At 33.9% G+C, this 27,812-nt stretch overlaps 1 protein-coding gene across 1 annotated transcript; it reads left to right on the forward strand.

Moving 5' to 3' along the window:
- Positions 1–12,475: 12,475 nt before the first annotated feature.
- On the forward strand, positions 12,476–27,402 carry LOC123661024 (vam6/Vps39-like protein). Its single transcript, XM_045596039.1, has 13 exons — positions 12,476–12,548; positions 12,630–12,779; positions 14,861–14,988; positions 15,231–15,434; positions 15,763–15,949; positions 17,650–17,767; positions 18,184–18,310; positions 20,784–21,164; positions 21,901–22,123; positions 22,557–23,012; positions 23,284–23,513; positions 24,180–24,314; positions 27,209–27,402. Exons 1-13 carry the CDS (start codon positions 12,479–12,481, stop codon positions 27,362–27,364), a joined length of 2,565 nt encoding a protein of 854 aa, XP_045451995.1. The 5' UTR covers positions 12,476–12,478; the 3' UTR covers positions 27,365–27,402.
- Positions 27,403–27,812: the final 410 nt, after the last annotated feature.

Below are 27,812 nucleotides of genomic sequence, written 5' to 3' on the forward strand. Positions count from 1 at the left end.
CTCACTCTCACGATTTGCGTGCACTTATACTAAATGAGAATTTCCCGTTTAATACATTTCTTCGAAATGAGGTTGACTTATATAAATTATTTAAAGTAAAAGAGTTTTCTTATTGCTAGTACTGTAATATTAAATTTAATAGTGAGTGAAATTTGTATTTTGTTTTAATTTGTTTTACTGAATTTGAATACATCGTAACACCCATATCGTTGTTAGTTATGAATGAAAATAACATAATTATAAAAGTAAATATTAAATGAATAGTAAATATGGTTTTTTATTTTATATGTCATTTAGATTTAATTACCTATAATTTTTAACTAATAATTTTACATATTAAGAAATTTAGTATTAAAACCGACTAGATGAGTGAGAAATATAATCTATACATATAATAAAATGGTAGGAAAGTCAAAACTGTACATTGAATATTGTTTTAAAAGAATACTTGGGGTGTGATCTACAATCGATACCGAAGCCAAAAACTTAGTTTTTAGAATTTTTGTCTGTTTGTCTGTATGTATGTCCGGGATAAACTTAAAAAGTACCGCATGGATTTACTTCAAATTTGGCACGAATATTATTAAGAAGTCGGGTCAACATATAGGCTACATATTGTCATGCTATCACCTACCAGGAACGAGCAGTGAACCTTTATTTCCTCAACGCATTCTATAACAACGTGTAATCTAATGAAGCATATTTGAATGTTGTTGTTGTTATTATGTTAATAACCATGCTATATAAGCTAGCTTCACACTATAAAAAATCATGCAATACAAGTAACTAAGCCGATAAACATAATTAAATGAATATAAGTAGACAAGACAATTTTAAAGCAGCGCCATCTATGATATTTTTCTGTAGATATAAAAAGTAAAGAAGAAACGGGTAAATGAATGTTATTTTAAAAGGTATAATCGTAGGTATTTTTGGTGCTGTATAGCGTTCACGCAGACGACGTCGCGGGCAGCAGCTAGTTATTATTAAAATTAAAAAACTTGAAATTCTTACTAATAGTAAATCTTTATAGGTTGTAAATTGAAAAGTGTGTTTTTAAATATTCCATAACAAGTTAAACGCCATGGGGGACACCAGTTGGGCCACACTTGTTTAGTCCATGGGGGTAGTTTGTCTTTATTTACAAAAAATTTATGATAAATTTTATTGCACTACCACACCTATTATTGTAAATCTTACTTCTTTTTCCTTACACTATATAACATATTTTTCTAAGACATATTTTTTAAATTGACACTGGCTCGCGGTCATGTGGTATCCCTCGCGACACCAACGGAAAAATTGTGTGGCGACTACATGGTGTGCCCCATGGCCCAAACAGAAAAACTAAAAATCAAGGTGGCGTTCAATGTGTTTAAGCCTAGTAACAGTAAAGATCTAAAACTGTTGATATTAAATATAACAGTCCGCGACAGAATACACTACACATTTTTCATTTCAACTCTTAGTAAGATTTTTTTTTAACTCTGACTCTACCACTAAAGACTGTTATAGTCGTCACAAAATAAGAGGCCCGTTTGGACATTTGACAGATACCTACCCTTGAACGTTACTTGGTATGAAAGAAAGAAACAATAAAAGAATTATTAATAACAATTTTTTTTAAAACAAACGTACATTTTTTGGCGTCTTGAATAATATGATAGAATATAGGTACCTATTGGGAGTATTTTTTTCACGCTTACTTTATAGTAATAGTAAGCATGCAATTTCTAATTATTATGAAACGTCTCAAAAATAGTCACATTGGTCTGGCCGATGTAACTTTGAACTGGCGTACAATTTACGGCAAATTTTTTAAATATTTTTTTATTTTTCTTATTAACGAGTGATAACATTAAATTTCGAATAATTATGCCAACTTATAATAAATGTATTAATTTCGGGCTAAAAGTATTACAATTACTTAATTAACAAATATTAAAACAATAGCTTTTGAAGTCAAACCATGTTAAGCGGCGCTGTTTCAAGGTTATGTCAACAACTGTTTGTTTTTGTAGTGATGTAACAAAATAACGAGGCAATTGTAATCGAATATTTTTGTAATCCTAATATAATCTGTCGGTAGAGTATAAAATAAAACCTTATAATTTTATAATATATAATGCACTTAGTATTTAATAAAGTTAATAATATAATAAAGTACGCCCAAACAAAACTTAAGAAAATTAGTGCCAAAATACCAGTCAGACGAATGAAAAAAAAAATGAAAATAACACCATTTATTACTTTATATTTCTGGTAGAAAATGGCAACACAAAATCGCCTTGTGGGGACCGCCATTTTATGACATTTACAAACAGTCGTCTCTTGTCGTCTCGCACCACAGAGTACAGTAAGTATACCTGTCTCGCACGCATAGACTACGTTATCCAGTGTTTCTCGTTGTGTTTATCTTGTGACTGTTGTTTTGACTTAATTACTTTTTTAAGAGAAGCGACAAAAATCGATAATTGGGACAATGCTGTTTTCATCGACGAGACATGGCTGAACGCCAATCGCACACTTTCTCGTTCTTGGACAGATGACACTCAAGCGTCAACGTCGAAAGTGCCAATGGGTAAAGAGCACGACTTATAATATGCCACGCTGGTTGTCCAAAGTATGGTTTTGTGGTAAACGGTTTATTGGCATTTGAGTCAAAAATCACTACTGACTACCACGAAGAAATGAATGCGATTTCATTTTAAGGAGTGGTTTCATGATGTATTGCTACCTGGGCTGCTAGAGCCTTCAGTTATATTAATGGATAACGCACCTTATCATTCGGTGCAAAAAAATAAAGCACCCACCCAAGCTAATGAGCTAAAAGATGAATTGGTGGCTTGGCTGCAAAAAGTGGCATTAACGCAAATATGTTGTGGCGTACACACAAACTCTATTTTTATATACAGTCTTTAAATTAAAACCTTCATGTTGATTTATATAATTATTTTATATGGAAGAAGAAATTTGACATGTCACTAGAATTATTTAATTTAATTGTCATTCTGTAATTTCTTAACTTACTGAAGAATAAAAGACAGTGGATTTATATATGATTTTTATTTAATCGATAAATAATAACAAGACTTAATTGCCACTACACTGGTGACCCCGTATTGAAAAATAGGAACGGACTAAAAAGTAAGCATTTAAACTTTATACAAAATGGAAAGAAAAAATGTCGAACCTGTGGTCGAACCTACAGAAACTGACGTTTTTCGTATCGGCGTAAAACCACCTCCATTTTGGGCCGAAGAACCTACAGTTTGGTTCTCACAGCTGGAAGGAAATTTCACATTATCTGGTATCAAAGATGACGATACTAAATTTTACTATGTTATTTCTACTTTGGAACAAAGATATGCTGCTGAAGTTAAAGATATAATTGTATCACCCCCAAAAACAGGCAAGTACGAATTATTAAAATCCGAATTAATTAAACGACTATCTGCGTCTCGCGAGAAAGAAGTCAAGCAGCTACTCATTCATGAGGAACTGGGTGACCGTCGACCTAGCAATTTCTTACGTCATCTACAGCGCTTAGCAGGACCTTCAATTCCAGACGACTTTACAAAAACGATTTGGATTAGTCGCCTACCTATAGCACTTCAACCCATTATTGCGGCCCAGAAAACATTAGATCTACAATCTCTCGCTGATTTGGCTGACAGTTTGCATGAGATAGTACCACGTACACCACAAGTTGCGTCGACGTCTACGTCTCAATCCGTATTAGAATCCATGGCTAAACAGATCGATGAGCTGTCATGCAAGTTAACGCACTTAATACATATAGTTATACAAGAAGATCAGGACCTAGACGTCATCGTAGTCAAACTCGCGATACAAGCAGTACCAGATCACAATCCAACCATCAGAAGTTTCCAGTTTGTTGGTATCATTACACTTTTGGAAAAAATGCGAATAAATGTATTAAACCATGCGACTTTAAGTCGGAAAAACTGCAAGGGCAGTCGGTAATGGCGACATCCGACAGCCAAAATAACATTCCAGGTCGCCTTTTTGTCACAGATCAACGCACAAAAATGCAATTTCTTGTCGATACTGGTAGTGATCTATGCGTTTTTCCTCGTACGTGTCTTAAAGAACGACGCTCGCCAACAAATTACCAACTATATGCTGCCAATGGATCAGCAATAGCTACATATGGTTTTGCTCACCTGGAATTAAACTTAGGGCTTCGTCGAGGCTACAGCTGGCGTTTTATCGTGGCGGATGTAACCAAAGCTATAATTGGAGTGGATTTCTTATCACATTATGGTCTTATAGTCGACTGTCGTAACCAGCGTCTCATCGATAGCACTACGACGTTGACAACACAAGCTCATTCGGTATCATCAAGCACGATTTCATCAGTCAAGATTTTTCTGGGTAACTCGCAATACCATGAACTACTACATGAGTTTCTTGACATCACCAAGCCAGCGGGAATCGAACGTGTTCCTAAGCATAACACTGTTCATTATATTAAAACTACTCCCGGACCGCCAGTTTCTAGTTCACCACGTCGCTTGTCTCCAGACAAACTACTCATTGCTAAGAAAGAGTTTGAAGCCATGATCAAGAATGGAATAGCGCAACCGTCAAAGAGCCCATGGGCGTCACCGCTACATCTAGCACCAAAGAAAGATAACGGTTGGCGGCCATGTGGTGATTATAGAATGTTAAATGCAAGAACCATTCCTGACCGGTACCCGATCCGCAACATACACGATTTCACGCACAACATATCTGGTTGCCATATCTTCTCCAAAATCGATTTAGTAAAAGCATATAACCAAATACCAGTATATACTGAGGACGTTGCGAAAACTGCTATAACTACTCCTTTCGGCCTATTTGAGTTTCCATACATGACATTTGGACTCAGAAATGCCGGTCAAACCTTTCAACGTTTTGTCGATGAAATGACCAGAGGTATGGACTTCGTTTTTACATATTTAGACGATTTTCTTATATTTTCACCTGACGAAACAACTCACAAGAAACACTTACGAGATATTTTTAACAAATTTCGAGATTATGGAATAGTTATAAATACTTCCAAATGTATCTTCGGAGCAACAGAACTATCATTTCTAGGATACCACGTCTCGTCGAAGGGAATCAAGCCTCTGGAATCAAAAGTAGATGCAATCAAACAATTTCCTGTGCCAAAAAACGTTAAAGAGCTGCGTAGGTTTTTAGGCATGGTAAATTTTTACCGTAAATTTCTTCCTAATGCAGCATCTATTCAAGCACCACTTCATGCCTTACTTACTGACAATGTGAAAGGCGCAAAACCTATAGATATATCAGGCAAGTCATTAGAGGCATTCCAAAATTGTAAAGAAAGTTTGTGCCGCGCCGCTCTTTTAGCGCATCCAGACTTCAATGCAAAAATCGCAATGGTAACTGATGCCTCTGAAAACGCAATTGGCGCAGCGATACACCAGTGCAGGGGAGATTATAGGGAACCTCTTGGTTTTTTTTCACGAAAGCTTAGTCCATCTCAATGTAAATACTCTCCATATGATAGAGAGCTTCTAGCGATTTACGAAGGAATCCGTTATTTTCGCTACATGTTAGAAGCTCGACATTTCACCGTTTTCACGGATCATAAACCACTATGCTACGCGTTTGCTACGCAGAAAGAAAAATGTTCACCACGACAATTTCGCCATCTTGATTATATTGCTCAGTTTACTACAGATATACGACACATTTCTGGAAAGGACAATGTTGTTGCAGACACGCTGTCACGCATTGAGGAAATCTCACAACCAATCGACTTAACACTTCTGGCGCAGTCACAGAAGAACGATTTAGAATTGAAGTAATTGATTCAAGGCAAAACATCGTTGAACTTACGGAAAGTAGATATTCCTGGAACTCAGCTGCAATTATACTGTGATGATCATAACAACACATTAAGACCTTTCGTTACAAAGTTGTTTCGCTACGACGTATTCAAAAGTTTACATTCCCTAAGTCACCCAGGAACGAATGCGACAGCCAAGCTGGTTTCACAACGTTTTGTATGGGCCGGAATAAGAAGAGATTGTCGTAAATGGGCAAAATCTTGTCAGGCTTGCCAGCAGTCAAAAATAACCCGTCATGTAACAACAACCCCTGGGACATTTTCCTTACCACGTTCGAGATTTACGACAGTCCACTTAGACCTGATAGGAGCAATGCCTATTTCTAACGGCTACAAATACTGCCTTACAGCCGTGGACCGTTTCACAAGATGGCCAGAAGCTTTACCTATAATGGACATTACAGCAGAGACGGTGGCAAAAGCCTTTATATCTGGCTGGATATCTCGTTTCGGTTGCCCTGCCACTATTATAACAGATAGAGGAAGACAATTTGAATCAGCTCTTTTTAAGCATCAATCTGACATGGCTGGTTTTGAACACAAACATACAACTGCATATCACCCTGCATGTAACGGCATGGTCGAAAGATTTCATCGACAGTTAAAAACAGCTATTATTTGCCATTCCAATGCTAGTTGGACGGAATCACTACCATTAGTACTGCTTGGTATTCGAAGTGCACTTAAAGAAGATATCGGAGCATCCTCTGCCGAATTACTATATGGCGAAAGTCTTAGACTTCCTGGAGAGCTATTTCAATCTTCTACAAATAATACTCAAGACGTAACGGAATTTATAACACGATTAAAATCTATCACTAAAAGCGTCAGACCTCAACCAGCTTCCAGACATTGTAACAAGTCTGTCTTCATTTTCAAAGACCTTTTTCGGACGAGTCATGTTTATCTTAGAGAAGAAGGCACAAAGGGAGCTCTTCAACCTGCTTATACCGGACCACACGAAGTGTTAGAAAGAAGCAGCAAAGTTTTTAAGATCATCATAAAAGATAGACCAGTTACTGTATCAATCGAAAGACTCAAACCTGCTTATATTTTAACAGAAGATTTCGAGCACAGAGACGATAAACAGCCCATTCCTACTCCACCTCAGATAAAAAACAGTGAAGAGAATAAATGCCAAAACGTGAAATCACGTTCAGGAAGAACAGTGCGCATACCTAAGTATCTAAGTATTTATACCTAAGTATCGCCCGTAACGGTCTCTGGAGGGGGGTGGTGTGGCGTACACACAAACTCTATTTTTATATACAGTCTTTAAATTAAAACCTTCATGTTGATTTATATAATTATTTTATATGGAAGAAGAAATTTGACATGTCACTAGAATTATTTAATTTAATTGTCATTCTGTAATTTCTTAACTTACTGAAGAATAAAAGATAGTGGATTTATATATGATTTTTATTTAATCGATAAATAATAACAAGACTTAATTGCCACTACAATGTCAATGCTAAAAGAAGAGCTGATGAAATTAGTCAATGATCATAAGTCGACAAATGTTCAATATGAAATAGATGAGTTGGCTCTGGAGTACGGTCATCGCATTCTCCGAATTCCCCCGGACCACTGCCAGTACAATGCCATTGAGCTAATTTGGGCTCAAATTAAAGGTTATGCAGCCCATCATAATACTTCTCCGCCGTATGGCATAAAAAAGATGAAGATGCTTTTAAAAGAAGCATGCGGAAAAGTCACAAGAGATGAAGGTCGTTAAAAAAACTAAAAAAAAAATATATTTGATGACGTTGGCCGCGATATCCGTATAAACCAGGGGTTCCCAAACTTATTTTGTCTTCTGCCCACTAAGAGAATAAATTATTTTATAGTGTCCCCTTTGAGCGATATTTTAATGAATATTAGTTGATGTTCACAAGTTGTAGTCGAGAGTCCTTATAGATTAAATGATAAATCCCCAAGCCTCTACACAACGCCAACATATTTTTTTCTAGATCTCTTACCGCCCCTTTAGTACTGCAGTTATCGCCCACTTTAGGAAACACTGGTCTATACCAGTGTTTCCTAAAGTGGGCAATAAAGTGGAAGATACTATTCAGTTCAGTTCAGCCTGTTGCAGTCCACTGCTGGACGTAGGCCTCTCCGAGTTCGAGTAGATACTATGATTGACAATAATTTGATTATACACGTTAGTGATGATGACAGCGACTTCTCAAGCAAATTGGGAGATTAAATTGTTTGATACAATCTTTATTGTTTAAGGCTTAAAACTATGTATTTCATAATATTTTCCAATGAATAAAGTATTTTTATTTTTTCCCCTTCGTTATATTCAGAATAATAATAATAATAATAATAATACTCTTTATTGTACACCATTAAAAGAAACAACAGAGAAAAAAACATAAAATGAAAGATGTACAAAGGCGGTCTTATCGCTGAAAGAGCGATCTCTTCCAGACAACCTGTGGGTATGGGACACGAAATAGAAACTGCAGTTAGGAAGTAAACAAACGATTGGTGTGCGAATTAGAATACTCGAACAAAGTACTAATAGACAATATATAATAATAATAAACATACATAACACTTACATATATAAAATACACACACACATATATATATATATATATATATATATATATATAGTAAATATATATTATATCATACAAAGACGATATAGGCGATCATGACGTGCTTAGTGACAAATAATGTAGTTTAAGGTATTTTTTGAAGGAGAAGAGAGATTGAGCTTGTCTAATAGGAAGAGGAAGAGAGTTCTTTAGAGGGACGACCAACACTTGATATTTTTTTTCTCGTCATTGATATTGTCCCTCACAGTCAATCTCGATTCATTTTCAAAAATTTATCTTCTGTTCTTTTTGCAGCTATCCACCGTGACTTCATTTCCGACTTTAGCTTTGAACATTTAATGATAATTTTTTTCCTTTCCTTACTATTTAAACTGTATTTATTTATTATTATTTCTTGTACCTTATCTATTTTTTCGCTAAAACTCTTCTCATTTATGTTCTTAGTCATCATATATATACTGTGTCTTGATAAAACAGTTAACCCAGAAGAACCTACAACCATAAAATACGGTAAATAAATATCTGAACGCAAATAAAATTTTGCTTTGTAAAAGAGTCAATTTAATTAAAAAAATATCATTTCAAAACTGGCACTTAGTGGCACCTAAATTTTATGTAATTCTCTTCACAACTCATTATGTTAATAGTAGAAAAAAAATACAAGCTGGGACCATTCGGGAAACATATTTAAAAAACTTAAGTATTAAATCTTTGAATAAAATAAATAATATGTTGAAGGTAGTTAGAAAAAAACTTGTTTCTAAAGATACTAAGCAATATAATACCAAGTTACTAATAAACATTAATTACACATACCTGGTGCATAAAGGTCCATTGTATAAAAAAGTTCAGTTTCACTTAATCTTGTTTCAAATAAAATATAAATTTCAATTGTTTTTCGCAGCAAACCGTATAGAACAAAGACGATCTAAACGAGACGATAAAATGACGATTGATTGATATGTTTAACGAAGCAAGAATGAATGAAAGTTTACGGTATATCATTCATTATGTCCTTATCTATGACTATGTAGCAAAATTTTCTAATATTTATAAATTTTGAATTTTTGAATTTTGACCAGCTTTTTGGGTCAAATCACCCTCTGTGCGCTCCCTATTCCTGATTCGTTGAAATCACCGTGTACATCATCAACTCCTCAAAATGTGGGTTAACTTTAAATCGTTTATTGTAGACTGGCATTGTTTGGCACAACAACGTTGCGCCAATACATAATATAACATAATTATAATAGTTAGACATATGCTGTCACGACACTTTTTAACTGACTTCCAAAAAGGGAGGAGGTTCTCAATTCAACTGTATTTTTTTTATGTATGTTACTTCAGAACTTTCGACTGGGTAGACCGATTTTGATGATTTTTAATTTAAATAGAAAGCTGATGTTTATCATGTGGTCGCGTTCAAACTTCATCGAGATTTGATAACAACTTTTTGAGTAACCTTTGATAACGCGTATATCTATATTACGTCTATTGTATTACTTGTCGATGTAATCGAAGTCGGTTTTTTTTTTCGTTTGCGTGCAAATACAATTGTTGTAGATAATGATGTGTTCTACAAAGTCTTACTACATTATATATTTCTATTATCATTATTTTTTGCAGCGCACACAATGTAAGGATTTTTTAGGTTATTTTTTTATCCCTTGGGTTATATTATTGGAGTTTTAGTAAGGATCCCTAATATTTTTGAAAATATAGTATAACCTATGTCGCTCAGGGATAGTGTAGCTTCTCAACGGTGAAATAATTTTTTGAATCAGTCCAGTAGTTTGGGAGCCTATTCAATGCAAACAAACAAATAATCAAATCTTTACTCTTTATAATCGTTTATTTTACATGAAGATGTTTGATTTGTAGTATATAATAAATTAAGTCTATTTTTATAATAACATCTTACCTTTCTATCACTTTAGAAACCTTATTTCCCTAACCGAGTACTTGAATTTATCGATAATGCATATCGACAGTTGTTACAACCATGGCTGTGAGCAACTTGTCGGTGTAGTTGCGGCGTGTCATTATTACTGTAATGACACAGAATGTATCTATGTGTGTGTGACAAATGTAAGTGTGATTTTAATTTAGTATGTGTGAGTTTCGTAGTGATAGACGATTATTTTTGTGTGGGAATGTGTGGTAAAAAACGCCAGAGCTACTTCCCTCCGTGTTGCTCTATGGTTTTGAGACTTTAGTAATAGATCTCACTATACGCGTTTTTACACTTTTTGTGTAAATACTATAGTAATGTAGTAATAATATAGTATTGTAGTGTAAAATATGTTTAAAATATACTGCATGCAATTTAGTTTTTAATATGGTTCTACGTAAATATATGCCACGGAATAGCGTAACGCACGCTCCTCAGTGACTCCGTGACGACAGGGGTAAATAAAATATCCTAGTAATAAATTATCCTAATAACGTAAAGGTTAGATATTGTATGAAATATATTTTTTTGTACTACTTATAAGTGATCGATGTAAATGTTTCTTGAACACATAGGGTTGCAAACGCGGCTATTTTCCTTTAAACCGACCCTGCTGTATATGTTTCATACAAACTATCAACCCCAATTAAACCCCCTTAGCGGTAGAATATCGCAAAATCCGTTCTTAGCGGACGTCTACTAACTATAATCTACCTCCCTGCCAAATTTCATCTTTGTCCATCCTAGGTGGATGGACCATCCAGCGGTTTTTCAGTTGTCGTGATTTTTCAGGTATATTAGCAGCGGATGGAGCGAAATAAAAGATTACGTTGGATTAATTGCGTTGTTTTATTTTTTTACTTTCGGCGCTACACACAAAATGGATGATCGCCTTGACCGGCGCACACAGAGAGAGTTGCCATACTTAAAATTAAATTACAAACCACCAAAACTATTATAATTAAAATATTAATGTTGCCACATTCTTACAAATATTCAATAGTGATGAATGAGTTAGTGACCTTTCCCTTTTATATTTATAGATTACGATGCATTATTTAGACACCTCCTCACCATCTATAGATCATACATTTTAAATTTCAAGTCTCTTACTTCAAAAATATAGGACTTTCATACAAGCTTCCAACCCCCGTTTTATCCCCTTAAGGGTCGAGTTTCGTAAAATCCGTTCTTGGGAAATGTTTACGCCCTATAAGGAACCTACCTGCTAAATTTCAAGTTTGTAGTTGTTATAGTTTCGTAGATTTCGTGATGAGTGAGTCAACCCACCATCCCCCGTTTTAACCCCAAAAGGGAGTTGGTTTTATAAAGATACATTATTGGGACACCTTTTCATCATCTCTAGAGCATACATTTGAAATTTCAAGTCTCTTACTTCTAAAACATAGGACTTTCATACAAACTTCCAGTCCCCGTTTTACCCCCTTAGGGGTCGAGTTTCGTAAAATCCATTCTTAGCGGTAGTTTACGCCCTATAAGGAGTCTACCTGCTAAATTTCGAATTTGTAGGTGTTATAGTTTCGGAGATTTCGTGATGAGTGAGTGACCTTTCGCTTTTATATATATTATTATAGATTATAGATTATAGATATATAGAAGATAGATAATTTAACAGACTTCCAAGAAAAGAGCAGGTTTTCAATTCGATTGCATTTTTAAAAATATATTTTTTACCTAATAACTTATTATTAGGAGGATTCATTTTTGTGATTCTTTATTAAATTGAAACCTGGTCCTGGTGCTTGTCATTTAGTCCCATTTTGATACCGTAAAACGGGACTACTATTAGTGACTATTAGTTAAATGACAGCCTTTATTGACAGCGACAAAAAACGGAGATGTGTTGTGATCATTGTGATTGTCAATAATCCTTATATACTCTGGTCAATAATCACTATTTAATTTTGAATATTTTTTCAGGATTACTTTATTAGTTGAATTTTATTAAACTGATTAATTAAAGTACATATTTAGTTTAGTAGTTATTACAAATGCTATGAAAGAACGACAATTTTGCCTGCTGAGTAGTATAATTTTATTTTAATCATGCATGAAGCTTATGAAGTATCGCATTTACTAAATGCTACAGTCCAAATAGAAGCAATTGCTGCTTACGGTAAGAAATTGAATGTAAAAATAAAAGATTAAATCACCTAATAGATCCAAAAAAAATTATACTCTTGACAAATATTTGTAGATGGAAATCTTTTTTTGGGAACGAGACAGGGGCATTTGCTTATGTACTCTTTATCTTCAAACAATGGTAATCAAAAGTATGAATTGCAGTTGTTGAGATACTGCAAAAACTTTAGTAAAAAACCTATTCAGCAGATTGAAGTTGTACCAGGTAAGGAATACTTTCAGTTATTGTAAGTAAATGCATAAGAAAATAATTTGCTTAAACTTATTGACTGAATAAGTAAATATGAATAATATATATTAACTGAATGTACAATTAGCCATTTTTTATAATAAATGAAATATAAATTTTGTACATCTAAATTATAATAATTACTGGTCTCAACTGCACCCACTAATCTTCTTCGCGCGTTCTCCGCTCTCCGTGACATTGTGGAAATCAGTAAATCAATAATTACTGGGCAGTAGTATGTATTATGTGAAAGTAACAATAATATTGTAATTCTGGTATGTATATCTGTAAAGACTGGTATCAAACTCATATTTATGTTAAACCAAGGCTGTTCCAAATATTATGATTACATAATTAATTGAACATGATGTATAATATTGTATTTTAATTTTTGTATTAAAAAGACTTAAAAAAGAAAATGATGAAATGTTTATATACATTAGTAATAGTACTATTTAAATTGATGAGCAAAGAGCCTAGTGATATGAGTCTTATTTATATTTTATTGTTTTCCCTTAAGTTGGGTGTAGTTTTAAAAGTTAAAGGATATTAACTATAGTGCTTCAATAGTTTTCAGTGTGTATGTATGTGGTATCACTTGATATTATTCTGAGATTAAATATTCTAATATATAAAATTCTTGTGTCGTGGTGTTTGTAGTTAAACTCCTCCGAAACGGCTTAATCGATTCTCATGAAATGTTGTGTGCATATTGAGTAGGTCTGAGAATCGAACTATATCTATTTTTCATCCCCTTAATGTTAAGGGTCATAATGGTCACAGGTTTAAGGGTAATTAGTCCACCACTATATTTTTTTTTAATTTTTGGATAAATTATTTATTTTTTATTTCATTATGATTTGGCGTTAAAAAATACATACAACCCTAAATTTTCACCTTTCTACCACCAACCCTTATTTTTTAATAGCATTTAGCGGCAAGACAATGTTTGCCGAGTCAGCTAGTTATAATATAAAATTATAAATTCCAATGAAAAAGTGATAGATGATCTCTGTTTTTTTCGCCACTACATCTTCTTGACTATGGCAAATAAGTAAATATTTGTTATTTAATTTTAATGAGGCTCTTAATGCTCAGATTCTGAGTTTTGATTGTCGAAGTGGGGCAGTGTGTTAGATTAAGCTCCGACCCTAGGTGGAGACGAGGCTTTGGCTGAGCTGTAGATTAAATTGTTCATTTATCATAATGAGAATTACTGCTAAATATCCTTAAATAAAATACTATATCATGTCATTACAGCACAGACACATAATCATTACGTAGTATAAAATAAAGTCGCTCCCCACTGACTGTATGCTTAGATCTTTAAAACTATGCAACGGATTTTGATGCGGTTTTCTTTAGTAAATAGAGTGATTTCAGAGAAAAGTTTATATATATATATATAATACATGCATAATATTGTAGAGGAACACTGATAGCTTTAGAGGTTTGTAATGTATTGTCGTAAATAAACACATTTTTGTTGCGCTTACATTGCAAATATTTATTTTATATTTAATATTTTGTATCAGCATTGCATCAGTGCGAAGCCGGGGCGGTAGTTCTAAATAATGATTGGTTACAAATGTACAACTAATTCCATACACACCACACACAAAATTGCTTAAAGGTCGCTTGTCCTTTCAACTTGGAATCTAGAGGTGTTTTAAGACTGATGTTTTTTATGATAATTGACATTGAGTGTATTGCAATATTTATTGTATAAAACAGAATAAAAAATATTTTGTAAACATTTTAATAAGTTATATTTCTTAATCTTATTTAAAATGAGTAAAATTATAGAAACAAATTATTAATTGTATCAGATTCGATTTAAAAAATTACAACTGTAAAAGCTGAATTAAAAAATGAATGTATATACATTTTATTTGTATTTGCATTTCAAATAAATAAAGTAGAAAATTGATATTATTATAACAGATGATTTTTTACTTACAAATTAATTACTAATATGTCTTTCAAATATGCATTATTTTGTACATACCCTTATACTGAAACATACTATTACTAAGATATATACTGTGACTTTGCAGAGGACAACTTACTGCTTTGCCTTACTGATAATGTTTTGTCCTCCTATGACATAAATGGGGTAAATTTTCCATTAATAAAAACCTTTTCTGAAACAAAAGGAGCTTCAATTTTTGCACTGGACAACAAGGTAAATAAAAAAATGGTATAGGCGGCATTTAATTTTTTTTCTGTGGATTAAGATAATAAAGCTATGTTTGATAATACTTTTTATTCAATGTTATATGCACATGTTATGGCAAAATTTTCCAGTCATCAATAGTTATGATGATATTTTAGTAATGACAATTTTTATCAAGTAATAATTATCTATCTATCTATCTAGGTATATATATATATATATATTTTATTTTAATAATGTTTTAATTTCAGTCAGCAACATCAATGACTGGTGAATCAAATTCTGTAGTTCACCTTTGCGTAGCAGTAAGAAGGAAATTGCAATTATATTATGGGAAAAATGGCGAGTTTAAAAAACATCTCTTCGATTTTACTATACCTGACGTGCCTAAAGTAATGGCCTGGGGACAGCAATACTTGTGTGTCGGGTTTAAGGGCGACTACACTTTGTACGATGTTAGTATTTTTTAAACATAGAACAATTTTAGGCTTATAATAATAATTGTTTGCAATTAAAAAAAATGATAATTGCAATTTGAATTAATATTTTGTTTTGCTTGGTCTTTTACTTTTGATTAATTAGAAATAAATTTATTTGTAGTGTTGAGTATAATATGTTTTAAATAAAATACCTATTTCTTAAAAATGGTAAAAGATGAATTGGTATTTTTTGGGTATGCGGTAAGCTGTATGTGTACATACAACATAGGATTGGAGTATGCAATCAATTATCATGTCTAATGAAACAGTAGTAATAGTAAAATATTATAATTTAATTCCCCAGTTATCTTCACGTGAACCAAAAGAACTATTTCCAACTAGTAGTTCCAAATCACTTGAACCAACTATAGCTAAATACTCAGAGACGTCTTTCTTGCTTGGTCGTGATAACACATCTGTGCTTGTAGAAGAGGCTCAGGAAATTGAGATCAAGAAGACAATCAAATGGCGAGAAGCCCCAATTGCTGTTGGTAAGACACTTTTTAATAATATAAGAAAGAGGAAATATTCGAATGCTGAAAATAAACTTACTTTGAATCTAAGATCAGAAACTAATAAACCAATTAAAATTGTTGATTGATTGATTTGTTCTGAAATAATTAAAAGGGTCTGTCAATATTATTAGGCTGTTTATTTCAAGCACAATTGTGTTGGCAGGCAAACTATTTATTATTATTATTTTTTTTTTGGCTAAATAAATAACAATGTTTAAAAACACATGATGTACAGAATTAAACACCATAATTTATTCTTCTAAACATCTCATTTTGGATAATGGGAATAAAGAGCAAAAAGTACAATTAATATATGAATATTCGCTTCGCTTCAGCCTGTAATATCCCACTTCTGGGCCTCTTTCCCCATGTAGGAGAAGGATCACAGCTTAATCCACCACGCTGCTCCAATGCGGGTTGGCGGATATATTCCCTACTATGAGTAACGATCGCTATCAGGTGTACATGATAACAACACAACAAACAACAACCGGGACCGACGGCTTCACGTGCTCTCCGAGGCACGATGGGGAGACCCATAAGGACTGCACAAACACCCAGACCACGGCAAACACTGTATGGCCAATACAAATGTTTGTCATGTGCGGGGATCGAACCCGCAACCGCCAGCGCAACAGGTACAATCCATGGCTGTAACCATTGCGCCAACGTGGCGTCTATAAATATGGTAATGGTAAATATAATAATTGTGTTTGCTCGCAAACGAAAAAAAACCGACTTCAATTACATCGAAGAGTAATATAACGTAGATCGACGAAAAAATAGTCAAGTAACTACGCGTTATCAGAGATTACTCAAAAAGTAGTTATCAGATCTCGATAAAATTAATATGTGACTACATGATAAGCACCATCTTTCGATTAAATTAAAAATTATCAAAATCGATACACCCAGTAAAAAGTTATTGCGGATTTTCGAGAGTTTCCATCGATTTCTCTGGGATCCCATCATCAGATCCTGGTTTCCTTATCATGGTACCAATCTAGGGAAATCCCCTTTCCAACAAAAAAAGAATTATCAAAATCGGTACATCCAGTAGTAAGTTATGCGGTATAATACAACGTAGGTCGACGAAAAAAGCGTCAAGTAAAAACGCATTAGTAGATATAACTCGAAAAGTAGTTGGTAGATCTCAAATAAATTTAAATGGGACCAATTGACACACACCACTTTTCGATTAAAAATTTTTTTGTCGAAATCGGTCCAACCGGTCAAAAGTTCTGATGTAACATACATAAAAAAAAAAAAAATACAGTCGAATTAAGAACCTCCTCCTTTTTTGGAAGTCGGTTAAAAACAGCAAGGGACGAATAGTTTTCATAAAAAGTTCTTGATGTACATAATTTAAATATGTAATGGAAAGTAAATTCACTTATCAATTTTGCACACTAAATTTTAATTTTTTAAATACTAATATTAACACATTTAATTTACTGGATTATAATCGTAAGCCTTGAAAATAGACAATATAACATTCAACATCAGAATAACTTAATTATTAATAAAATATATCTTAAATCAATACTTATAATTGATAACAACTTTTATTATATTTAATTATTAAATATTTACTTAATAGGTTTATGTGAAAACAAAATGATTTTAAAAGCTTAACTGATTGTGAGTGTAATATTCTTTCATGAACTATGTTTTAGTCTGGGATGAGCCATTTGTACTTGGTTTGATGCAAGATCAGGTAGTGGTGCAAACAGTTGAACCTGCGTTATTTATACAAACTTTACCAGATTTAAATAAAGCAAGACTTATGTATAGGTAATATTTTTTCTGTTTTATTTAGTTTGCTAAAGTAATCATAATTGTATACTAAATATTTACTGTATAAACTTTTAAGTTATTATTATTATTATTACTGCTGTGTGGTTACGGCAGTTGGTGACCGCAGGGCTGGCTTTGTCGCACCGAAGACGCTGCTGCCCGTCTTCGGTCTGTGTCTTTCAAAGTCAGCAGTTGGATGGTTATCCCGCCATCGGTCGGCTTTATAAGTCCCAAGGTGGTACTGGAATTGTGTCATCCCTTATTCGCCTCTTACGACAGCCACGGAAAGAGAGGGGCTGGCTATATTCTTTATTGCCGTAGCCACATAGCCTTAATATATATTTTAGGCTATATTTTTGCTTCACATAGGTATACTTAAATTAAATTTATTGAATAAAATATATTGATTTCAGATGCAAGCGTGGTTTAATATTTGTGTCCTCAGTTGGACAAGTATGGTGCTTGAGCTCTGTGGATGTCACTAAACAAAGGCAGCAATTGTTAAAGGATAAGCAGTTTCAAATTGCAATAGATTTAACAGTAAGAATTATTTTCTAATTAATTATTATATACAAAACTTTAGAATGTATTTTTATCTGTATTAATTTATTTTTAATCCAATCTCCGATTTCCCATTTGTTTTGTTACTCCTTGATTACTAAATATTAATATTTTTTGCCCGTAATTCACGGTATTGCGGGTATTTTGGAATAAAAAGTAGCCTATGTTGCACTAGCACTACCCATTTGTGAATCTAAGCTGTTTCTTTTTTTAATCACAATTTGTATTAACAAACAATTGTACGCTTCCTGCATTTTTCTTGTATTATCTGTTCTCGTTTTGGATTTTCCTTCCTTATAAGTATTTGATGTTAAATACCGTACAAATAATTACGCTAGTTTTAATTTGTTTGAATTGTGTTATTAGTGTGTTATTTATTTATTATTTATTTTTAATATAATTCACACTTTTATTGTATTATAAATATTGAGAGGCCATTATTATTTTTAATATGAATCTATATCTTAAAGGAAAAATAAATAATGTGTATTAATAATAAGACAAATAAAAGGCCTAATTTTGTTTTTGAATTTCAATAGAATTTGATTTGATTGAAATTCATAATTAAAAGTAAGAGCCCTGTCCTAATATAAATAACTACTTTTTATATTTTTACACAGTATACTAATATTATAAAGACGTAAAGTTTCTAACTTTGTTTGTTTGTAGGGGGTAATCATCGTAATACTGACCCTATCACGAAAATTCTTTCACTAATAGAAAGCTACACTATTCAGGAGTGATATTGGCTAAATTTTGTTATTGAACGAATAATATTTTATTGTGGTTGAATAAAAAATTCAGTGAGAAATCTTATATATAATATTCTATAATATATTTATATAATTATAAAATTCTCGTGTCACAATGTTAGTTGCAATACTCCTCCGAAACGACTGGACTGGACTGGACTGGATCGGGTAGATCTGAGAATCGGCCAACATCTATTTTTCATACAGCTGTTATAGGGGGAGGGGGGGATTAAGGAGGTTTAATAACATATATGGCAAAACAACATTTGCGGGGTCACCTAGTTACAAATAAATAAAAAAAACTTTATCTTTTTGTAATTCTTACTTTTTTAGCCATTCTTACACTCATTATTTTATTAAACGTGCCAACATAAGTGACTAAAATATATGTAACATGAAAAGCTCATTTTATACCATAACTACTGTTTTAATCAATACTATTTATCAAAAACAATCAGTGAATTCGTACTTTAATTACTATGTTTATTTTTATTTTTATCCTCAAACGGTATGTAGTAAAGGGCTAAACAAGTTGTCACTTTTTAAATTAAAATGTTTAGTTTTAAAGGAAAGACACGACAGGCGAAAATTATTAGTCTTTTAAACGTAAGTACATAATTAATTGCTGTATTTTACTCAATCAGAAGATTTTAAATTAATTTGGTTTTAAAACGTGTGAAATTTATGCAATAATGATGCTACGGGCTGTTAATACAAAAAACAAAACAGGAACTATGGCACTCTTGCTTCAGGTTGTTCAATATTTTGAATAATGAGCGGCTTCTATGAGCTTATTAGTGAATCTCTGTTGTTAAAAACTTGTTGTAATAATTTTGAAAAATTAGCCCCTATGTATAATATATATATATATATATATATATATATATATATATATATTACTCGTATATATATATATATATATATATATATATATATATATGTTTCCATGTTACTTACATTTCATTAAACGAAAGTGTTCGAATTCTTTAAATATTCTTCCATTCATACTAACTACAATTAAACACATTTACCTAACATTAACTATAAACATGACATATTTTGTTAAATATTGTTTACTATTTTTTATTTTTATATTTTGTAACTAAGTGATATGAGAAATATATGACTATTATTATTTATTGTTAATTAATATTTGTGGTTATTGTTAACTAATTACCATTCACGTTATGTAGATACTTTATTACCTGTATATATAATTATTTATCCTTATCCATTTTATAAATGTGTAAATGGAAATTAATACACTTAAAAGCTGAATTGTTTGCAATGAAATTTTTATAACCAGAATTTTCCATGGGTTCTGAATATATACGCATACGCAGCACAAAGGAATGCACACACCGAAACTAAATTAATTATTTTTTGGTGTCGCATTTATTTTAGTTATAACATATGTTGTTATAGGTAGGTAATTTAAAATTAAAAACGCCGTTTGTTTTATAATATAATGCTTCAATAATTACAGGTACCTACTTCAAATATTTTTAGAAAGTACTACGCATGGTCTTTGTTTACGGTGTTTAGTAATATAAATAACTAATACATTAGCAAGTTAGGAACTGCGTTGTTACTTATTGTAAACCCCGTATTTATGTTAAATTGTTGAGGGGTAATCAAAAGCTATTATAGCCAAATATTTTAAACTAAAACTGACTTTTTCTTTATGTCTGTTTTGGCAGAATTTGTCAGAATGTTCAGCAGAAGAAAAGAAGCAAACGATACATTCCATACAAATGCTGTACGCTCTCGAACTGTTCGATATCAAACAGTACTCGCAGTCTATGAAAGAGTTTATAAAACTGAACACTGACCCGGCTGACGTTATTAAACTGTTTCCGGAACTCGATAACAAACCGGGCGCCGATAACACAAAGAAATTAAAAGGAAAAGACTTAGAGAACGCCTTGAACGCCTTGATAGAATATTTAGTTGAACTGAGATTAAAAATTTTAAAAAATACGAATGACGCAAGCGGAAGTAAGGAGGAAGCGTCGGTACAAAGGAATGTTACTCAACAACTGGAGTTGATTGATACAACACTGTTGAAGTGCTACTTGCAGGTGATGTGATACACTATTAACAGGGTTGGTAGTTTAGTAGTACTTTATAAATTAAAGTCAGTTTTAGGCTTTTTTATGTTTGTATTTTTATGCTGTTTTATTGATGCAGGTAAAAATATATCCTATATCGAATATAGTTTAGTAATTCGAATTAGCTCATCTGGAAAAAATAATTGGGAAAATCTAATATATAAAATTTTCGTGTCGCGGTGTTTGTAGTTAAACTCCTCTGAAACGGCTTGACCGATTCTCATGAAATTTTGTGTGCATTTTGGGTAGGTCTGAGAATCGAACAAAATCTATTTTTCATCCCCCTAAATGTTAAAGGTATTTCACCCCAAATTTTTATTAATTTTTAGATAAATTATTACTTTTTTATTTTTTTTATGATACAACATTGAAAAATACCTACAACCCTAAATTTTTAGCCCTCTACGATCAACTCCTATTTTTAAATAGCGTTTAGCGATAAGACAACGTTTGCCGAGTCAGCTAGTATTATATAAAAAACTATTTTATATCACGAGCACTAGCTAGTTTTAGGCATGATTTTGTTTTTTGATTGTAGATATCGATATTACATTTTTATAAATTTTACATCAAGCTCTAACCTTTTAATGCCTTCTTAGTAAAATTATCTGAGTATCAACCTAGTAAAATTACAATTCTCTTTTGCTAACGATTTTGAAGCAACAAAAATTGTGTAAAGTTTTGGTGAGAGCGTGAGTATTTGCAGACGAACGACGCGTTCGTGGCGCCTCTGCTGCGCCTAAACAACTGCCGGCTGGAGGAGGCGGAGCGCACGCTGCAGGCGCACGGCAAGCACAGCGAGCTCATCATCCTCTACCAGACCAAGGGCCAGCACACGCGCGCGCTGCAGCTGCTGCGCGAGCAGGCGGCGCAGGCGGACTCCTCGCTGCGGGGCTACCACCGCACCAAGCACTACCTGCAGCACCTCGGTGAGTGGCCTGCGGTGGCCGTGTTGCTGTCACCGCACCGAGCACTACCTGCAGCACCTCGGTGAGTGGCCTGCGGTGGCCGTGTTGCTGTCACCGCACCGAGCACTACCTGCAGCACCTCGGTGAGTGGCTGCAACGTTGGGTAGTGATGGTGACAGCAGAATATAAATTTTGATTTCATCGATGTGTACTTGTTTTCGATGCTCGTCAGCACTGGTATGTTATATTACTAGTTTTTTGGGATGGTTTACTGAATCATAACGTTTTAGTACTGGAGTTGTAGATAGTTGTCCATGACTAGTCTTTACAATAAATCTGTTTATGTGTTTAGTTACAAGCAGCAGATGCATAAAGTTTTAGGCGTGGAGTATGTTTTAAAACGTCGAATAGGTATAATTGAATAATAAATTTTATTAAAGATACTTGGTTTCAGGTGCCGAACATATCAATTTGATATTTAAATTCTCAGATTGGATATTAAAGGAACACCCAGAGGAAGGCTTAAAAATATTTACTGAAGATATTGTCGAAGTGGAAAATTTACCTCGCGCTAAAGTACTGGATTTCCTTTTGAGAGAACACGAGACATTGGTGATTCCGTACCTAGAGCACGTTATACACACTTGGAATGATACGAACCCATTGTTTCACGACGCTTTAATTAGTATGTATAGAGAGAAAATAACAGACAAAAAAGCAAACTCTACAGAAGAAGAATTACAGCATATAAAATCTAAATTAGTGGCATTTTTGGAAAAATCATCGCACTATACGCCCGAAAGGGTCATATTACATTTTCCAAATGATACCCTATTTGAAGAAAGAGCCATTATTTTGGGCAAACTCGGAAGACATGAACAGGCACTGGCTATTTATGTCCAGATACTTGGTAACGTATTTAAATATTGTTGATTCTTTTCTCTTTAGTTTAACGGTTCTCTTTGTTTTAATTGAAAATGTACTTTTAAATTGTGGCCTAAGAACATGTGAAACCGCGAAGGCTAGAAAACTAACCCGTAGAATTAATCTCGTGCCTGAAAACGTAATAAATGTGAATATGTTTCTTTATTATTTTTATTCCAATATACTTTATGCCTATTAATATTGAATAATATATTTATATGAATGTAAAATGCTTTGTCTTATTTTTTTAATTTAAGGTGACGTCGATAGAGCGATTCGCTACTGTGAAAATATAGGAGAGAAGTCAAACGACAAAAATGTCGACGTGTACGTTATTTTGATGAGGATACTCATGAACCCGGATCAGTGTACGTCATTGATCGGACCGCTGTCCAATGTACAGAGACATCCGAAGTCGACCGTCCCAGATCTGGAGACGGCTCTTAGTATATTAGAGAAACATGCTGATAAAATATCACCAATAAAGGTTTGTATCATCTTCTTAAGAAGGTACTTAGTATTTGACCTTGAAATCTGATATGAGATTACATCTTACTGTGTACGAATTCTTGAACATCGATCAAATATACGTTTTTGAACTAAAACTCCTCTACGCACGCTTGACTTGGAGAGTAAGTTGGTGAATGCGTGACGAGAGCGTTACGAAAAGTTTAATCGGGCGAGGCGAACGGAAGTTGAGAGGGATATATAAGTTAGATGGAGCTAAAGAAGTTTTATTTCAGTCGTGTGGTTTAAAGCACAGTTTTTTTACTACAAAAATTACTCATAGACGACATCAATAAGCACAGATTAATTTCAACACTTCTCCTTTTAGAAGAGGCATATAGCTTTTACCCTATATACAGTACGATATAGGATAAAGATCCTGCAAAAGTATCTTTCTTTCCCTTAGTGATTTGTGGTGAGGCTTTAGACTACCTCCCCCTATACTCTAAAGTGTGAATAAGATTTAGAAATCGCGCACTTAATGAAAAATGAACACACGTGATATCTCATTACAGCCCCTTCTGGTGATATTTTGTGATTTTTTCCGAACTTCACCTCCCTTTCGAGCCTTACGTAATGAATGGAGTATCTCTTAAAGGTTCCTAGTGTAAAATAAAAGAGACGAGAGTCGCTTGTGCGGTCGCAGGCGCTGGCGGTGCTGCCGGACGGCGTGTCGCTGTCGCGGCTGGCGCGCTTCGTGGCGGGCGCGCTGCAGCGGCAGCTCGCGCTCAAGCGCCGCACGCAGCTGCTCAAGGGGCTGCTGTACGCCGAGCACCTGCAGGTGCGCACGTACAGGCGTACACGTACCCACACACGTACACGTACCCACACACGTACACGTACATACTTATTCACATGCAGCAGGTGCGCACGCACGCGCGGGCCCACACACGTACCCATACACGTACACGTGCATACTTAACACATGCACCTCATTGGAACGACGTTCCTTACGGCAGGCTTGGAGGAGTTTTTTTTTTTTTAATATATACTTAGATTAGCGCTTGCCTGCGATCTCACCTGATGGTAAGTGAAGATGCGGTCTAAGATGGTGCGCGCTTGCTTAGAAGATGCCCTCTTGATTTAAAGATACCCAAGTTATAGTTAGTTGGAAAAACGGAAGCCGCACGGCGCACGCACGCGCGGACCCACACACGTACCCACACACGTACACGAGCATACTTATACACATGCACCTCAATGGAACGACGTTCCTTACGGCAGGCTTGGAGGAGTTTTTTTTTAAATATATACTTAGATTAGCGCTTGACTGCGATCTCACCTGATGGTAAGAGAAGATGCGGTCTAAGATGGTGCGCGCTTGCTTAGAAGATGCCCATTCACTCTTGATTTAAAGATACCCAAGTTATAGTTAGTTGGAAAAACGGAAGCCGGAAGGGCATTCTAAATTTTTGCGATGCGTATTAGGAACGAGGAGCAAAGCGCTTAGTGCGAGATCGTGGGATTTCAACCACGTAGCAGTGCAGATTCATGCGATGCCTTGCAGTTCAGTGGTAAAAAGGTGATGGCGAAACCAAATTTTATAGTTCTTGAGCACACTCCGAAATATAACATGTAAAGTACCGACAAACAGGCAACCTTACGCCGATGCTCGAGACTTTGAAGTTTAGAGCTAGCCAGCGATTCGACACCGATGAGTCATCTGGTGCGTCGAACCACAGAATCCAAAGCAGAAAGCTGGTACTTGGCAGAGCCATCCCATAAATGGCTGCAATACTCTATGCACGATCGAACTTGTGCTTGCACAAGTTCGATCGTGCATAGAGTGTGTAGTTTTATCATGTAGTTTTATCGTGCACAGAATAAGAAGCTGTTCCGGTGTGAAGTACTGCCTGACTATTGAGGATACCAAATTTCTTACTCGCTAGAGCGAAATTTTTTTGATATGATAATTTTTATACATCATTCCATAGCTTAATTGGTTAGAGCGCCGACACGGTCTGTCGGAGACGCGGGTTCGAACCCCGCTGGAGCGGTCAATTTTTGATATAATATTCAAAAATGTTTAGAATTCCTAATGTGTGGGTAACACAAAAATAAAATCGTACATATTAAAAATAGCATGGTGTCGTCTCCTGTCAAAGATTTTCATTGTAATATGAAACTTTGAATAGTTACGGGTCTCTGTAAAGAACTCACTATAGACGGCGCCACGGCTCGCTTAAACCGAAAATAAAAATCATCATATCAAAAAAATTTCGCTCTAGCGGGTACATCGTTCCATAGCTTAATTGGCTAGAGCGCCGACACGGTCAGTCGGAGACGCGGGTTCGAATCCCGCTGAAGCGGTCAATTTTTGATATGATATTCAAAAATGTTTAGAATTTTATAATTTTTGTAAAATTATTTCGGTAAACAAGCGCGCAGTTTACCTGGTGGTAAACGATTACTGTAGCCTGCAATACCAGAATCATCCCAAGCGTGTTGCCTGAATCGCACCAGGAGCTCGGTCACCTTACTCACTACAAAAACACAACACTTTGAAAGCAGTATTATTTAGCTGTGATCGTCTGTAAGGTCGAGATACTTCCCTAGTCGGGCTGCTCCTGGTTTTGAGCACTATATATGCTGTTGTGCCCTAACTCTGTTCAGTTGTTAATAATGAAACAAAGACAGGTGAGCGTAAGCGTTGTATGTGAATAGCAGTTGTTTCAAAACGTATACAATAATAGTTTAAAGTAAAAGTAACATCGAATAATTTTAATATTAGTATGCAAATACTGAGCGTAATACGATTATTATAAACATAAGGAAATTTAATTATTTCATAGATAATAAAAATTGATAAATACTAAATTACACATCATGGAAATTGAAATTCAAAAATATTCAATACACAATAATTAAATACATTTTAATACTATTTTATATGTTTACTATTAAAAGTTATTTTACAAAGGTATGAGTAAGTATATCTATAATATTCGAAATAAAATTATAATATGGCGATGAGTTGTTAGATTGACAAAAAGAATGTGATTTAATTTTAACTATTTCTTTTATACATATAAGTGTTAAAATTAAAATGTTATATCATACTTATTAAATAGTTTAGAAATGATGTTATAAATGTTTGTACAATAAACGTAAGTAAAGACTGTAACACCCACGCAATTTCACAACAAACAAACTTCAGCACTTTTACTTGTGAACATACCGCGATTTTTAACCAACTTCAAAAAAGGAGAAGGTTATCAATTCGTCTGTTTTATTTTTATGTGTGTTAGTTTCCTCAGAATCTTTTACTCGATGGACCAATTTCGATGATTTTTTTTAAATCCAAAGTTGGTGTTTGTCATGGAAATGGAACCATCAATTTAAATTTAATCGAGATCTGACACGTACTTTTTTGGTTTTCCTCTATTAATGCCTATTTCCTTGACTATTTTTTTTTTTTGTCGATCTACCTATTACTGGTCGATGTAATTTGAAGTCGTTTTTTTTTCGCTTGCAAGCAAACACAATTATTTATTTGAAACTAAAAATATTTCGATAACGTTGCAGAAGCCATGACATTTGTGTTAATTCACGTACAAGTAAAAGTGTCAATATCGTGACTACGAAAGCCTAAAAGCTTTTAATAAACTTGTTGTTAAGGGGCCTGCCATATTTGCCATATATTTGTATATATTAATTATATTATTTGTTTTACAGGTTCAAGAAATGAAGCAATTCCACGAATCTAAAAGCATAGTAATAAATGACTACAATGTGTGTCCGGTTTGTAAGAAGCGTTTCGTTAACCAAAGCGCTTTTGTCCGCTATCCCAATGGAGACATCGTCCATTACTCGTGTAGAGTTGATAAATAACAGGAATTGTAAATTAAATAATATAATCTCTTAATGTATTGGTGTATTATTTATATAAATTTGTTATCCGTTGTATAACTTTTTTTGTAATGCAGCTTTTAAAAATGTATGAAATGTATTATTATTATTTATTCTTATTATATTTGAATCCTAAAATTCAATAAAAAATGATAAGGTCGTGTATAGTAGTTAAAATATATTTTGTCGTCTGTTGAATAAACTATACCATATAGATGTAAAAAAAGAAGGCAATCAGAACGCTTCTGATTTGCAAACGTAATAATATTATGTATTTGTATGATACAACTTAATATTATTATAATAAATACATAAAAATACATCATTACAGCCTATACAGTCCACTGCTGGACATAGGCCTCCACAAGCTTACGCCAAAAATAACGTGAACTCATGTGTTTTGCCCATAGTCACCACGCTGGGCAGGCGG

Source organism: Melitaea cinxia, chromosome 16 (genome assembly GCF_905220565.1).
Source record: "Melitaea cinxia chromosome 16, ilMelCinx1.1, whole genome shotgun sequence".
NCBI classification, from domain to species: domain Eukaryota; kingdom Metazoa; phylum Arthropoda; class Insecta; order Lepidoptera; family Nymphalidae; genus Melitaea; species Melitaea cinxia.

Excerpts from the sequence above, each read along its gene's own strand:
- LOC123661024 (XM_045596039.1), top strand. The coding sequence starts at position 12,479 with ATGCATGAAGCTTATGAAGTATCGCATTTACTAAATGCTACAGTCCAA. Across the intron at positions 15,950-17,649 it reads AGAAGCCCCAATTGCTGTTG|TCTGGGATGAGCCATTTGTA; the intron begins GTAAGACACTTT and ends ACTATGTTTTAG. Across the intron at positions 17,768-18,183 it reads AAAGCAAGACTTATGTATAG|ATGCAAGCGTGGTTTAATAT; the intron begins GTAATATTTTTT and ends TATTGATTTCAG.